The sequence below is a fragment of the Punica granatum genome, chromosome 4 (genome assembly GCF_007655135.1).
Source record: "Punica granatum isolate Tunisia-2019 chromosome 4, ASM765513v2, whole genome shotgun sequence".
Lineage (NCBI taxonomy): Eukaryota > Viridiplantae > Streptophyta > Magnoliopsida > Myrtales > Lythraceae > Punica > Punica granatum.
Genome location: NC_045130.1, coordinates 26258090 through 26270533, shown reverse-complemented (window position 1 = coordinate 26270533; position 12444 = coordinate 26258090). Strand labels below are relative to the sequence as shown.

Below are 12444 nucleotides of genomic sequence, written 5' to 3'. Positions count from 1 at the left end.
GGTTCTAGACCAAGCTTCATCCATTAATCTTCACCTCTCAATGGAGCACTATATGGAGCATAAATCCCTTCCCATGTTTCCTTAGAATAGCAAGGATTGACATGCTTATCTACATCAATGCCAAGAAATTGCATACACGCTACTGCATGCTTATAAGAGATCCCACACAAATTCCATTTTCTACATGAACATGTTGACATCTTCAATTCAACAACATGATGATGATTGCTGTTGTATATATGTTGGACCTGAAATCTTGCAAGCTCAGGGTCTCCATCATTTTTGATGAAGTAGAACTCGACTTCTCTCACATTTCTAGCAGATGCATACAGTGTGTGAGCATCTTGGTCTGTCTCAAAATCCCTCAATTCTTCACGCACTTTTAACCCTGGAACCAATTGAAAGATCTTCTTTGGTTTTCTATAACCATGCTTAACATATAAGTCCTCAATCTCTGGATATCATACTCTGTCAATATCTACCCCTTCATACATCAATTTCTCCACCAATATATTGCACACGGGTTCAGAGATTAACTCACCCCCATGGTGAAAAATCAATTTGTACATATCATCATCCATTATCTGTACATGTATTAAAAAAACATCATTATTGTTCTGAATCAAAAGTAGTGAACCACAAAAGGGTCAAAGGGACGAAAAGAAAAGGGAGGGACCATAAAGAAATCATCCATTATCTGTACATGTATTAAACGAGAAGAAGGGACCACAAAGAAAAAAGGGATGGCAAGAATCAAGAAGGGACAACAACCAAGAGTAGTGAACACAAAAGGGACGAGAAAAAGGGACCACAAAGCAAAGAAAAATGGTAAAAGGCCGTGACGAGAAGAACCAGAAGTAGACAACAAATTGGAAGTTTATAACTGTCATTCGATAATATTTGCTTCACAACAATATGGGACAACAACCAAAGTCGGCTTTTTGCCATTCTCAAATATTCCAACTGCAATTCAACAACAAAAAGTAAAAAGGGAAGGGAATCTTGACTGACAGATGCCAAGAAACGGAATGAAATCACCCCCAAATTGCTTCAATCGAGTATACTGCTGCCACAATTGAAATTCCGCTTCTTTAATATGCGAATAAGAGGTCTTCTCCGCCCAATTTCAACAAACTGAAATCAAATTGTACAACGATCACAACATTTGAGACTCTCTGTTTGACCTAAAACCTTAAACGACAATGTCTGTCCGTGACTTTTAGTTGGAATGGCTAAATTGGTTCGGTGTTAGGGCGGGCAGGCAAGCTTGGAAGACAACGACGCCGTTCAAGGCAATTTTGGGGTGGTTAACAGAGTTACTTCTAGCTCATTCGCCACGTGAGATTTTCGTTACGGTCGGCACACGCAAGATGACGACATGACTAAAACATCAAATATATTGGAGATTGAGGGATGAAAACAATGACAAAAAATTTTGAGGGTTAAAACCCTTGACAATGAGATCTTTCGGGATCAAAATCGCTTGACTCTTAATTAAAAAAAATATTTAAATTAAAATTAACTTTTAAACCTCTTCTTCGACCTTGCTTCCGTTGCTTCTACAACCTCTACTTCGCCTATTCTCCCCTGAGTCCATCATCTCAATCCGCCGATTCAATCTTTGTCCTCCAATTCCCTCCCACCTCTTCCCTGCTGCTGCTTTGCCCATCACCGGACAATCTTTGGTTGGTCGCAGTTCTTATCATCACTTGGCTTCCTCGAGGTTGAGTTCTCTCGGAAGGGAAGAGGTATCGCCCATTGGAGTAGGGGTTTTCCATCCTCAGCGCCTTTGCCATTGGGACGCTAGAGTTTCACATTGCTCGGCTGTGGTCGCCAAAGCTGTCAATGGGATGTACGGAGTGAATCATAGATCTGGAAGAGAGACGAAGCTGTGGTGAGGGAGTCGGTAGAAGAGGCAGAGGGAAGAGCAAGCTCGCCGATAATCGGATCCGACATGAGGGCGGGGTTTTCGAGGTTAGGGTTTTTCCTCATTGCGCTGTCGTTGATTGTGGTGCCGTCGCAGTCCGCGGTCTCGAGCATAGATCTGGGCTCAGAATGGATGAAAGTCGCCGTCGTCAACATCAAAAGGGGGCAAAGTCCCATCACCATAGCGATCAACGAGATGTCGAAGCGCAAGTCCCCGGCTTTAGTGGCGTTCCAATCAGGCACACGTCTTATGGGTGAAGAAGCTGCCGGTTTGGTCGCTCGGTACCCCGATAAAGTCTATTCTCAAATCAGGGACCTGATTGCTAAACCCTTTGATTACGCCAAAAGCTTTCTTGACTCCATGTACTTGCCCTTCGATGTCGTGGAGGATTCGAGAGGGTCGGTGAGCTTCAGGGTTGATGATAGCGGGACCGTGTATACGGTTGAGGAGTTGTTGGGGATGATCATCAGTTATGCAGCGAGTTTAGCTGAGTTCCATTCCAAGTTACCAATTAAAGATGTGGTGATTTCGGTCCCGCCATATTTCGGACAGGCCGAGCGCAGAGGATTGCTCCAGGCGGCACACCTCGCAGGGATCAATGCCCTCTCTTTGATTAATGAGCCCTCTGGCGCTGCATTGCAGTATGGGATTGATAAGGATTTCTCGAACGAGTCTAGGCATGTCTTGTTTTATGACATGGGTTCGAGCAGCACTTATGCCGCGCTGGTGTACTTCTCATCGTATGCTGCCAAAGAACTTGGAAAGAGTCTAACTGTGAACCAGTTTCAGGTAATGTTACTTGCCTGCTCACTAACATACAGTTTCATGTTTTATTATGGTAATGAAGATTTCTCTTTTCCTAAGCTAGCCTTGCCCGATGTATCAGCAAACAAGTCTTCTTTAGCATGCCTTACTAAGTGATACACTGAACAAATGCTGTAGTTTCAGACTGAATCATTCCTTATTGGTTGAAGTAGACAGGCAACAATAAGGGAAGTTGGTATTGAGAAGAATAATTAATTAGCCCAGTATCTTAAGGGCTTGTCTTAGATACATTATTAAGTTGATATTCTGCGGCCCATGCTTTCGCTAGATTAAGGCTGTTGTGGGGTCACACACAAACATACACTCATACACAAACATATGTGTGCTTCATCTACACTATATTTCATGCTTTTGCTTAAGGCTAGGGGTGTGAGTGAACTATTTGTCCTATAAGAATAAGTGATGGCCTTCTTATACTAGAAGTTTGTATTGTTTGTATTTAACAAAAACTGAAAAATAGAAGCTTGCTCATGGAATGATGCTGCTAATATCAGATGAAAGTAGACAGTTATTTCACTTTTAAAGATCTTAGGCTTTCTAGAATACGGTAAAGTTTACATAATCATCATGACCTTCCCAAGAAGATAATCCTGGATCCATTCACCTGCTCAAAGCACTATCTTATATGATCATTTTGGTAATATATCTTAATGTACTTGCTAATTGAAATGTATTATACATATATGTCAAGCCAGGAGGTTGGCCAAGTGGTTGAACAGTGTGTCTCTCTTGGTAAAGTCACAACGAAACCATGCATGGCCAAACTAAACTGTCCTGTTGCTTGTAGGGTATTACGCGTGCTTTGGAGATTCGGACACTTTCTTTATTTATATTGAAAAATGTGTTCTATCATGACAGCTTGCATACCAGATTTTCTTTTTGTCAATTAGTGTGCCATTTGCTAAATCCAATTATTGATGTTGCTGAAATATTACAAGAGCTCACGCTGATGGCTATTTGGGGTCTCACCATTCTTCTGTTATTTATTGTTGTTGATCTATTAGGTCACGTTTGGTACAAAGGGATGGAATTGAATGGAAAGGATGGAATCAGTCAAATAGAAAGAAACATAATAATGGTACTAAGAATGAAAATTTTGGTTGATATTGCATACATCAGAAATATATTATAATAAAAATATTAGATCTCTAAACTAACTTAAACTTATAGTTACAAATATTTTATCCTAAATACTAAATCATACATGCCTGTCTTCTTGATCTTTTTCATTAAAATGATATAATGAGCATCCCTCAACTCTTTTGGATGAATCTCCATTCTATCAAGTTAAAGAAAAAATATCATCTCAAAGAATGGTCATTCAAACTCTCAAAAGTGCAGCAAAGATAAAAAATGGAGTTGGATAAAAAAATCATTCCATTCCTTTCCATTCCATTCCTTTCTACCAAACATAACACTAGGATTAATCTTGTGCACTTTCTGAAGTATGAACTTGATATACCCTTATGTATTTGCAGTGTGAGTGCTTTAACAACATACGCATCTTCAAATCATGTATGCGTATTGATATCTTGGATCTTTTGAATCAATTTGTTGAATCATTCATTGTTATGCCCTTATGTATCTGCAGTGCGACCGCTTTAACAATATACACATCTTCAAATCATGTATGCCCATTGATATCTCGGTTCTTTAAGTCATTCATTCATTCATTCTTCCCTTATCCCTTTCTTATGGTGTAACTTCATGAACCAAAATACAATTTTTTACATGTATTTAACCTGAATGCTGTTCCAAATGCATTTCTTTTTGACATACTAATAGAGATGAAAGTTGCCCAGGTTAAGGATGTCAGATGGAACCATGAACTTGGAGGTCAGAATATGGAATTATGTTTGGTGGAGTATTTTGCTGATGAGTTCAACAAACAACTTGGAATTGGGGTTGATGTGAGAAAACATCCCAAGGCAATGGCTAAATTGAAGAAACAGGTTAAACGCACAAAAGAAATTCTGAGTGCGAATAAAGTTGCTCCAATATCAGTTGAATCCCTTTATGATGATCGAGATTTCAGGTAAGTGGTTTAGAAGGCCTGAGTATCTGTAGGTGAAAAAAAAATGTATATATCTAACTCTGCACTTACTGGTCTTAGGAAAGAGTGAATTCCAGAAATCCCCATGCAGGTTATTTATTTATTTATGAAATGTAATTATTATCTCAAGTAAAATCAGCAATGCTATTAGGGATGAAAAAATGCTGCATTTATTATCTTTAGTGTAAAAAAAATAAAAATGAAAAGCAGATATGTTGGACCAGTGCCTCAAATCCATTAGAAATGTTCATGTATACTCTTTTATGTAATTTGATTGCTCTATGGAAAGTTTCTATAGGGAAATGTAGGACTCAATCATTAAATGAGATAAACTATAGCATGAAATGGACTTTCTTTTATTTATTATCTATAGTTAAGGGCTGAAAAATGAAATCTGGTAGGATAAGTAACAATGTGCGATGAATTTCTTCCATTATTACTTGTGAAAGATTTGAATATTCTACATTGTTGATAGTCCGATAGGCAAATGGCATGCAGTGTGATCTGTGGTCAAAAGAATATCCGACATATCATGTCTAAATATATTTTGATATCCTTTTTCAAGGTACATAATAGTTGGCAACTCCCTAATCGAGCATAATAGGAAAAGCTAACCTTAAAATATTATTCTTATCAGGAGCACAATCACTCGTGAGAAATTTGAAGAGCTCTGTGCAGATTTATGGGAAAAAGCTCTTCTACCTGTTAAACAAGTGCTTCAAAATTCTGGTTTGAAGGTGGAAGAAATATATGCTGTGGAATTGATTGGAGGTGCCACTAGAGTACCAAAGTTGCAGGTTTGAACTTATTCTCTTGTGAAGTAGGTTAGGACAGAATTTTTTTGCCTTTGACCAAAGCAGTAAATCCGTGGCCATTGAGCATATATGGACAACTTCATAAAATATCTGGTCCTGGTCTCTTGTCTGCTATAATTGATAGACGAAGATCTTTGCTCTGAATTCCCACTGTTTCTGTGATATCATGTTGTTTTAGCTTTTTATTTTTATTTCTTAAATCAAACTTCCTGTATTATCAAAGTAAGTAGAGATTGCATGCGTTAATAATGTTCAAATGGAATGAAAAATTAACATAAGAAGATTAGAAGATGGTGTAATATGGAGATTGGAGCTGGTACGATCTTATGCATCTTACTGTTTTTAATAACTTTTCAGCTTTGTTGTGGTGTAAATTTGTGAAGGATGTACAAAATGCTCAAAGTGCTTGTGTCAAACCTAACCATAGTAATCACTTATATCCTGAGTGAATACATTCACCATTAACCATTTTTCAGTACAAGAATTTTCAACTGGGCTTGTGACCTTTAGAGAATATGCTGAATTCTCATGAATAAAAGCTCTCTTAAAGATGTGTTACACTCGCTGGAATTGGAATTATTATGGATTACTTAATTGTTAGGGTGCTATATGGAATCCTTATAATATTTTCATGATTTTGACGTTTCGGTTTCTTCAGAAGCAAGATGTACAACTATAACTATGTAAATCATTTCCCAAAAGTATATGTTGAATATGTTTGTAGATGGAGGGTAATCAGCGATGAAGTTCTCTCTCTCTCTGTGTTGTACAGGCTACACTGCAAGAGTTTATCGGAAAGAAAGAGCTGGACAAACATCTCGATGCTGATGAAGCTATTGTTCTTGGTTCAGCTCTATGTGCGGCAAACCTGAGTGATGGAATCAGATTGAACAAAAAGCTTGGAATGGTGGATGGTTCTCCATATGGATTTATGGTTGAACTGAATGGTCCTGACCTTGTTACAGATGACAGCACCAGGCAGTTACTTGTACCACGAATGAAGAAGCTTCCCTCCAAGGTGAATGCAATTGCAGCTATAAAATCTATCACTGTGGTAATACTTAGAAATTCAATTTAACAATTGCTTAAACAACACTTATGATTTGATTTTGCTGACTCTTCTGACAGATGTATAGATCTATCGTCCATAACAAAGATTTTGAAGTTTCCCTGGCATATGAGAGTGGAGAGCTTTTACCACCTGGTGTTAGCTCCCCAGATTTTGCTCACTATGCTGTTTCTGGCCTTTCAGAGGCCTCTGAAAAGTATGAAGTTGACACTGACACCTCTTAATGCTGGAAATAATTTCTTGCCATTCTATTGGTGTTTTACCAAACTTACAATAAATTCTGGATCTTATTTATGAAACATTATTCTTTCCAGATATTCATCGAGGAATTTGTCCTCTCCCATCAAAGCAAATTTGCACTTCTCTCTTAGTAGAAGTGGTATTCTTTCCTTAGACCGGGCAGATGCGGTTATTGAAATTTCTGAGTGGGTTGAAGTACCAAGAAAGAACTCGACTGTGGAAAACTCAACTGCTGCTACACCCAATGTGACACTAGAAGCTAATACAACTGAAGAAAGCACCGAGAAGCCACCAGTTGATAGTGCAAGTAGCATTAAGAGTAACACTAGTCTGGAAGAACAAGGTTCTGAAGATCTTGTTCCTGAAAAAAAGTTGAAAAAGCGGACCTTTAGGGTACCACTGAAGGTATACTGTGAGCTTAATCCCTTACATGTCTCATCATTTTACAGGCTTTTAAACCCTTCCATCTTTCACTCTGTGTTTGGAAACGGAGTTAAGTTTAACTTAACTTCAGTTTACTTTTCCCTCAATTCAACAATACGATCATTATTATTATTATTTTTTTCAATCTAATAATAAACTATCTCACATATTTTTTCTTATCTATTATTACAATTAATTTTTTAATACTAAATTCTTTCAACTATTCATTACTTTTCCTTCAATTCAATAACACAATCATTACTTTTTTATCATCTTTAATTTAATAATATATTTTCCCCACTACTTTTGTCTTTATCCCGTGAAATCAATAAAATCATAATCACACTCCATTACCAAACACACTGTTAGATATTCTGTCAGACTTGTGTTTTGCACCTTTGATCTTGCCATTAACATTGATCACTCATCCCAGATCACTGACAAGACATCAGGACCTGGAAAGCCCCTTTCTAAGGAGTATCTTGCTGAAGCTAAAGGTAAATTGGAAGCTCTTGACAAAAAGGATGCCGAGAGGAGAAGAACGGCAGAGTTGAAGAACAATTTAGAAAGCTACATATATGCTACCAAAGAACAGGTAAGGATACCGGTGATTTAAGATAGCATTTTATGCATGCATAATTTTATGTTTTATTATTGTTCATTTCTTGGGAATATTTGGGAATGCCTCTTTTTTTTTTCTCCTCAGTTGAAGGTTTTATTAGGTTATCTCAGTTTTATTTTATTAAGATTTATATTTTAATTTTAAGTTTCATCAGCTTTACCCAGAATAAGCTATCAGATGGTGCCATTGTTTATGTCTGAATCTAAATCTCCTTTTACTTGAATATTTCTTTTCTTGATTAACACTATACATTGCACAGGCATTGAGTATTGTTTCTCATTTCTTTTTCTCACATCCTTCCTCTTCGCGATAGATTAGTTGATACATGTTGCTGTAGCCTGACCTTATTTTCGCAACAGCTTGAAACATCAGAGGAATTTTCGAAAATATCCACTAGTGAGGAACAACAATCCTTTATCGAGAAGATGGATGAGGTAGCATTCTCCTCTATGCTTTCAAATATCTCTCATCGAGTTCTGTTTGTTGTCCCCTTAATTGGTTGAGCTTGTCTGTGTAGGTGCAAGAATGGCTATATACTGAGGGTGAAGATGCCACCGCTACAGAGTTTCAGGAGAAGCTGAAGTCACTAAAAGCTATGGGTGATCCAATGTTTTTCAGGTATTCTCTTTTGGCATATGCTTGTTCTAGAAATCAATATTTGCAGTTGAAATATCCTTGAATTTTTCTCTCCTTTTATTTAACATACATATGTATATGGATGCATGTGTATATGCGTGTCCATTATAGCATCTCATTGGAACTTAATCTTCAAGACTCTGTTTATCTGTTTACATAATATTTTCTTGAACATGTAGGTTGAAAGAACTTACAGCGCGACCAGCGGCTGTTGAGCATGCTCGTGGTTACCTTCTTGAGCTAAAAGAGGTATTGATCTCCTAGTCTTTGGCGGAAAAAGCAAATTCTTCTTATTTCCTTTTATAACATGATCTCTTTTTTGGCCTGTTTGGATGGTCATTCTTTGATTCATCTTCAGTGGTCTCGCTGAAAAATGGAAAAAATAAATTGCACTTATTTTGGAGAGTTGAGCAAGGTCATTGTGCCTCTGAATATTGATGTCCTTTATTTTCTGGAAATATCTTTAAGTCATTTTGCTTGTAAAATGAAACTGTGAATAGGTGAAATGTCAGTGCAATTCAACTGTAGTGTATACACACACACACACACACACACACATATTTTCTCATCACTTAAAGCAATGTTTTAAAATTGCCCCTCCATCAATTGTGCGGTATACCACACTACTGCATACAAGTCTTACGGCTGCATATCTCAGATTTCTTTTAGGTCAGTTTCCCTGTTTTGTTTCATTAAAGTGCCCTTTTCCGTTGCCAGGACATGCATTCAAGTGCCATATAGTAGAACAATTCTAGTCTCATCTCTCTCTCTCTCTGAAGCCAATATTTTATTTGGAAATGTCAGAATATATATAGGGACAGCAATTTTGGCATCTTTTGAACATTACGGCTTACTTTTATCAATTCAGGGTACAGCATCCTTTGTGTATAGTGTGCTATTGCCGTCTTATAGAGGAGTTAAGATTTGGGGCTTTTGAGAAGCATTATGTGTAAACTTTTTTATTTCTAGTAAACCAGTTTGCAGCGAGCATTAGCACAATTGATGCCTTCGATTTTTTTTTTCCTTTTTTGGGATAAGTGATGTCTCTGAAACATGATCTTTTAGGAGGCTGGTAGATTAGATTAATGTTCATTGATGAGGGCCACAGAAGGGTGCTTTCCTTGACATGTTAATCATGCTTGGCTTTATTTCCATTGGATATCCAAAAGGAGGTTAGAAAAATGAGAAACAAGATGAATGGAGGTAGTTTTGTAGCAACCATCGTTCAGCCAATTAATGGACGAGAGGTATTCTCATACTATAACTGGATATTAATCTGAGAATGTTTTCCTGGATAATTCAACTGGTATCTGGAGGCAGTAAAAAAGAAACCGCCAATTTCTTTCATCTGCCTGAGCATTTTTAATATGATATATAATATGATTCCGTTACTTTGGTTGGTTTAGAGATAGTTCAGTTTTGGCTTATTTCTCTTTGGATGGCACTCTAATGATGGAGAATAAGTTTTATCTAGGGTTGTGATATTTTAAAGTATCATGTGCTAAGATGCTTTCTCTGCTGATTTTCAGATTGTGAAGAGTTGGGAGACAAACAAACCCTGGATTCCCAGGGAGAGAATAGATGAGGTTTGCGACCATTTGATTTGTCCCTGAGAGTCTCATATCAAGAATTTCTTTCTATTTGAGACGAAACTCGCCACTCATATATTGGCATTACAAACTTTCATGTTGCAGGTACTGAGTGATGCTGATAAGTTAAAGATCTGGTTAGAAGAGAAGGAGGGTGAGCAGAAGTGAGTTTCTCTTATTCTTTCTCATGTTTGTGCATTATGTCGTTTTCCCTCTAGGTGTTGCAAATGGCGAAGCTAGATTCTAGAAAACACATTGCCCTTTTGGCAGGTTATAATTGCATATTCCATGCACATACTAGGTGAACTCCCGGACAGTCGCTTTTATAACTTTTGAGATTTAGTGGGAAAGATGTAAGAGCAATATTGGGGTGCTTTTCAAGGACATTGTTTAAAATGAAAGCAAATTTGGGGTGGGCTTTTATACTAGATGGTTGCAAGGATATGCAGTTTGGGGAAATGTTGAGTAATCAATAGAGAACGACTAGCTAATCTACAAGTTTAAGCTTTTTGATCACGGTAATGAGTTTTCTGGAAATTTCACATCTGCTTCCACGACAGAAATGGACTGGTAGTGGATTTTCGCTACTATTCCAAGTTCACTCGTGAAGGGAGTTTTAAATTTTAAATAAAAAAAGGCATTTTAATCTATAAGTTTAAGCTTAAGAATGGAGGGATAGCACAAGGACTTCCTCAATTTCCATTGCAATTCTTTGATTGGATCATTGCTGTAACAAACTCGTTTTGACGATGAAAAAGACATTAATGAAAAAATATGGTCTGGAGCCGCCACTATGTCACTGCATGGTGGTCTGATTTTGCATACCAGTAAAGCTGGTTGCGCTTTACACTGCTAATATATTTTGCGTTTATGGACTTACATTTCTTATCCTTCGGTACGATTTGTATGCATGTGTCATATTGCAGGGGCTCTGGAAATAGCAAGCTTGCCTTTACGTCTGATGAAGTGTACAGGAAGATTCTCAGCCTGCAAGACAAGGTTTCATTTAAAGCATATCTTGTTTATTTCGGAACTCTCAAAATTGGCGGATTCCTCTTATCGATTGGTTCATAACAATATTTATGCAGGTTACTGGTGTCAATAGAATTCCAAAGCCAAAGCCCAAGATAGAAAAGCCTGCAAAGAATGAAACAGAAAAGAAACCCAACTCTTCCTCCGAGGAAGGCCCTCAGGAGGACCAGCCAAGCAAGGACTCGGATGGCGGGGCCGAGGAGAATGTGAAAGGAGAAACTAAAGCTGAAGCTGAAGCCGAATCCGAAGCTCAAGTCCATGATGAGTTGTGATCGAGGCCAAAATCCCTACCATTGAGGCGTTGGTAGTACAGAAGGGGAAGATTTACAAAGTAGCAATTTTGAACCGAACAAAATTAACGACTGCCTTAACCTTTTTGTAGGAAAGGCTCCTATGAGCACATCCCCAGTACAATTTTTGCTTAGTACACACGAGATTTTCTTCCCCTAATTAATTTCCGTGATGAGGCATACAATGTAAGGGTTATTGGGCCACCCCACGTTATTGAGATGGTGGTCGGTTGATAACAGTACTAAAGGCTTGGTTTGGGAGTGTTATGCAGAAGTATTCAAATAAAATTGCTGAAAAGTAAGTGCTGATTTCAGAATAAATTAATGTGTTTGAAAAAAACTAATTTAAAAACTATTGAAAGTGAGAGAGATAATTATTAATATTTGAAACAGAATAAGTAAAGGCAGATTTCATAAGTATTTGTTGACATGCTTGAGAAAATTATATTTGCAACAGCAATTTCGATCCAAGTCGTAATTTCAGGAACTCTCACTAGACATAAAATTAAAAACGCTCATCCATTCCCAAATGAACTTTCAGTCCGTTTAGGGGACTATCCCCAAACGAACCTCTAAGTCCCCTTAGGGGACTATTCAGCAAAAAGTTGCGAATACATAATGCAACAACCCGTTTTCATCCACTCCATCCCGTACTTTATGATGGCCTTTTCATTGTCTTTCAAAATTTTCTTCAAAAGCTTGTTACGATAAAAATAATCGAACCAATAACATATTGCAAAAGTATGAGCGATGGATATGAGTGTCGTTCTCATAGACTGATCAAAACTCTAACTAGGACTGAAGTAGGAATAGTTCCTTTTATTCAGATGGTCAAAATCGAGTGAATTAATCTAAAATTAAAATCGTAATTAAAAGCAATAAAAGTAAACGCTGTTGAAATAAGTGAAGATAATTCTAGAATT

General features: G+C 37.5%; 1 protein-coding gene across 1 annotated transcript; it reads left to right on the top strand.

Annotated features, from left to right (window-relative positions):
* The first annotated feature begins 1536 nt into the window (after positions 1-1536).
* Positions 1537-11842, top strand: LOC116203669 (heat shock 70 kDa protein 17-like). The gene is made up of 14 exons (XM_031535526.1): positions 1537-2716; positions 4555-4787; positions 5443-5602; positions 6393-6638; positions 6749-6885; positions 7004-7334; positions 7786-7947; positions 8334-8408; positions 8492-8592; positions 8790-8859; positions 10140-10196; positions 10305-10363; positions 11126-11198; positions 11288-11842. Exons 1-14 carry the CDS (start codon positions 1955-1957, stop codon positions 11501-11503), a joined length of 2682 nt encoding a protein of 893 aa, XP_031391386.1. The 5' UTR covers positions 1537-1954; the 3' UTR covers positions 11504-11842.
* Positions 11843-12444: the final 602 nt, after the last annotated feature.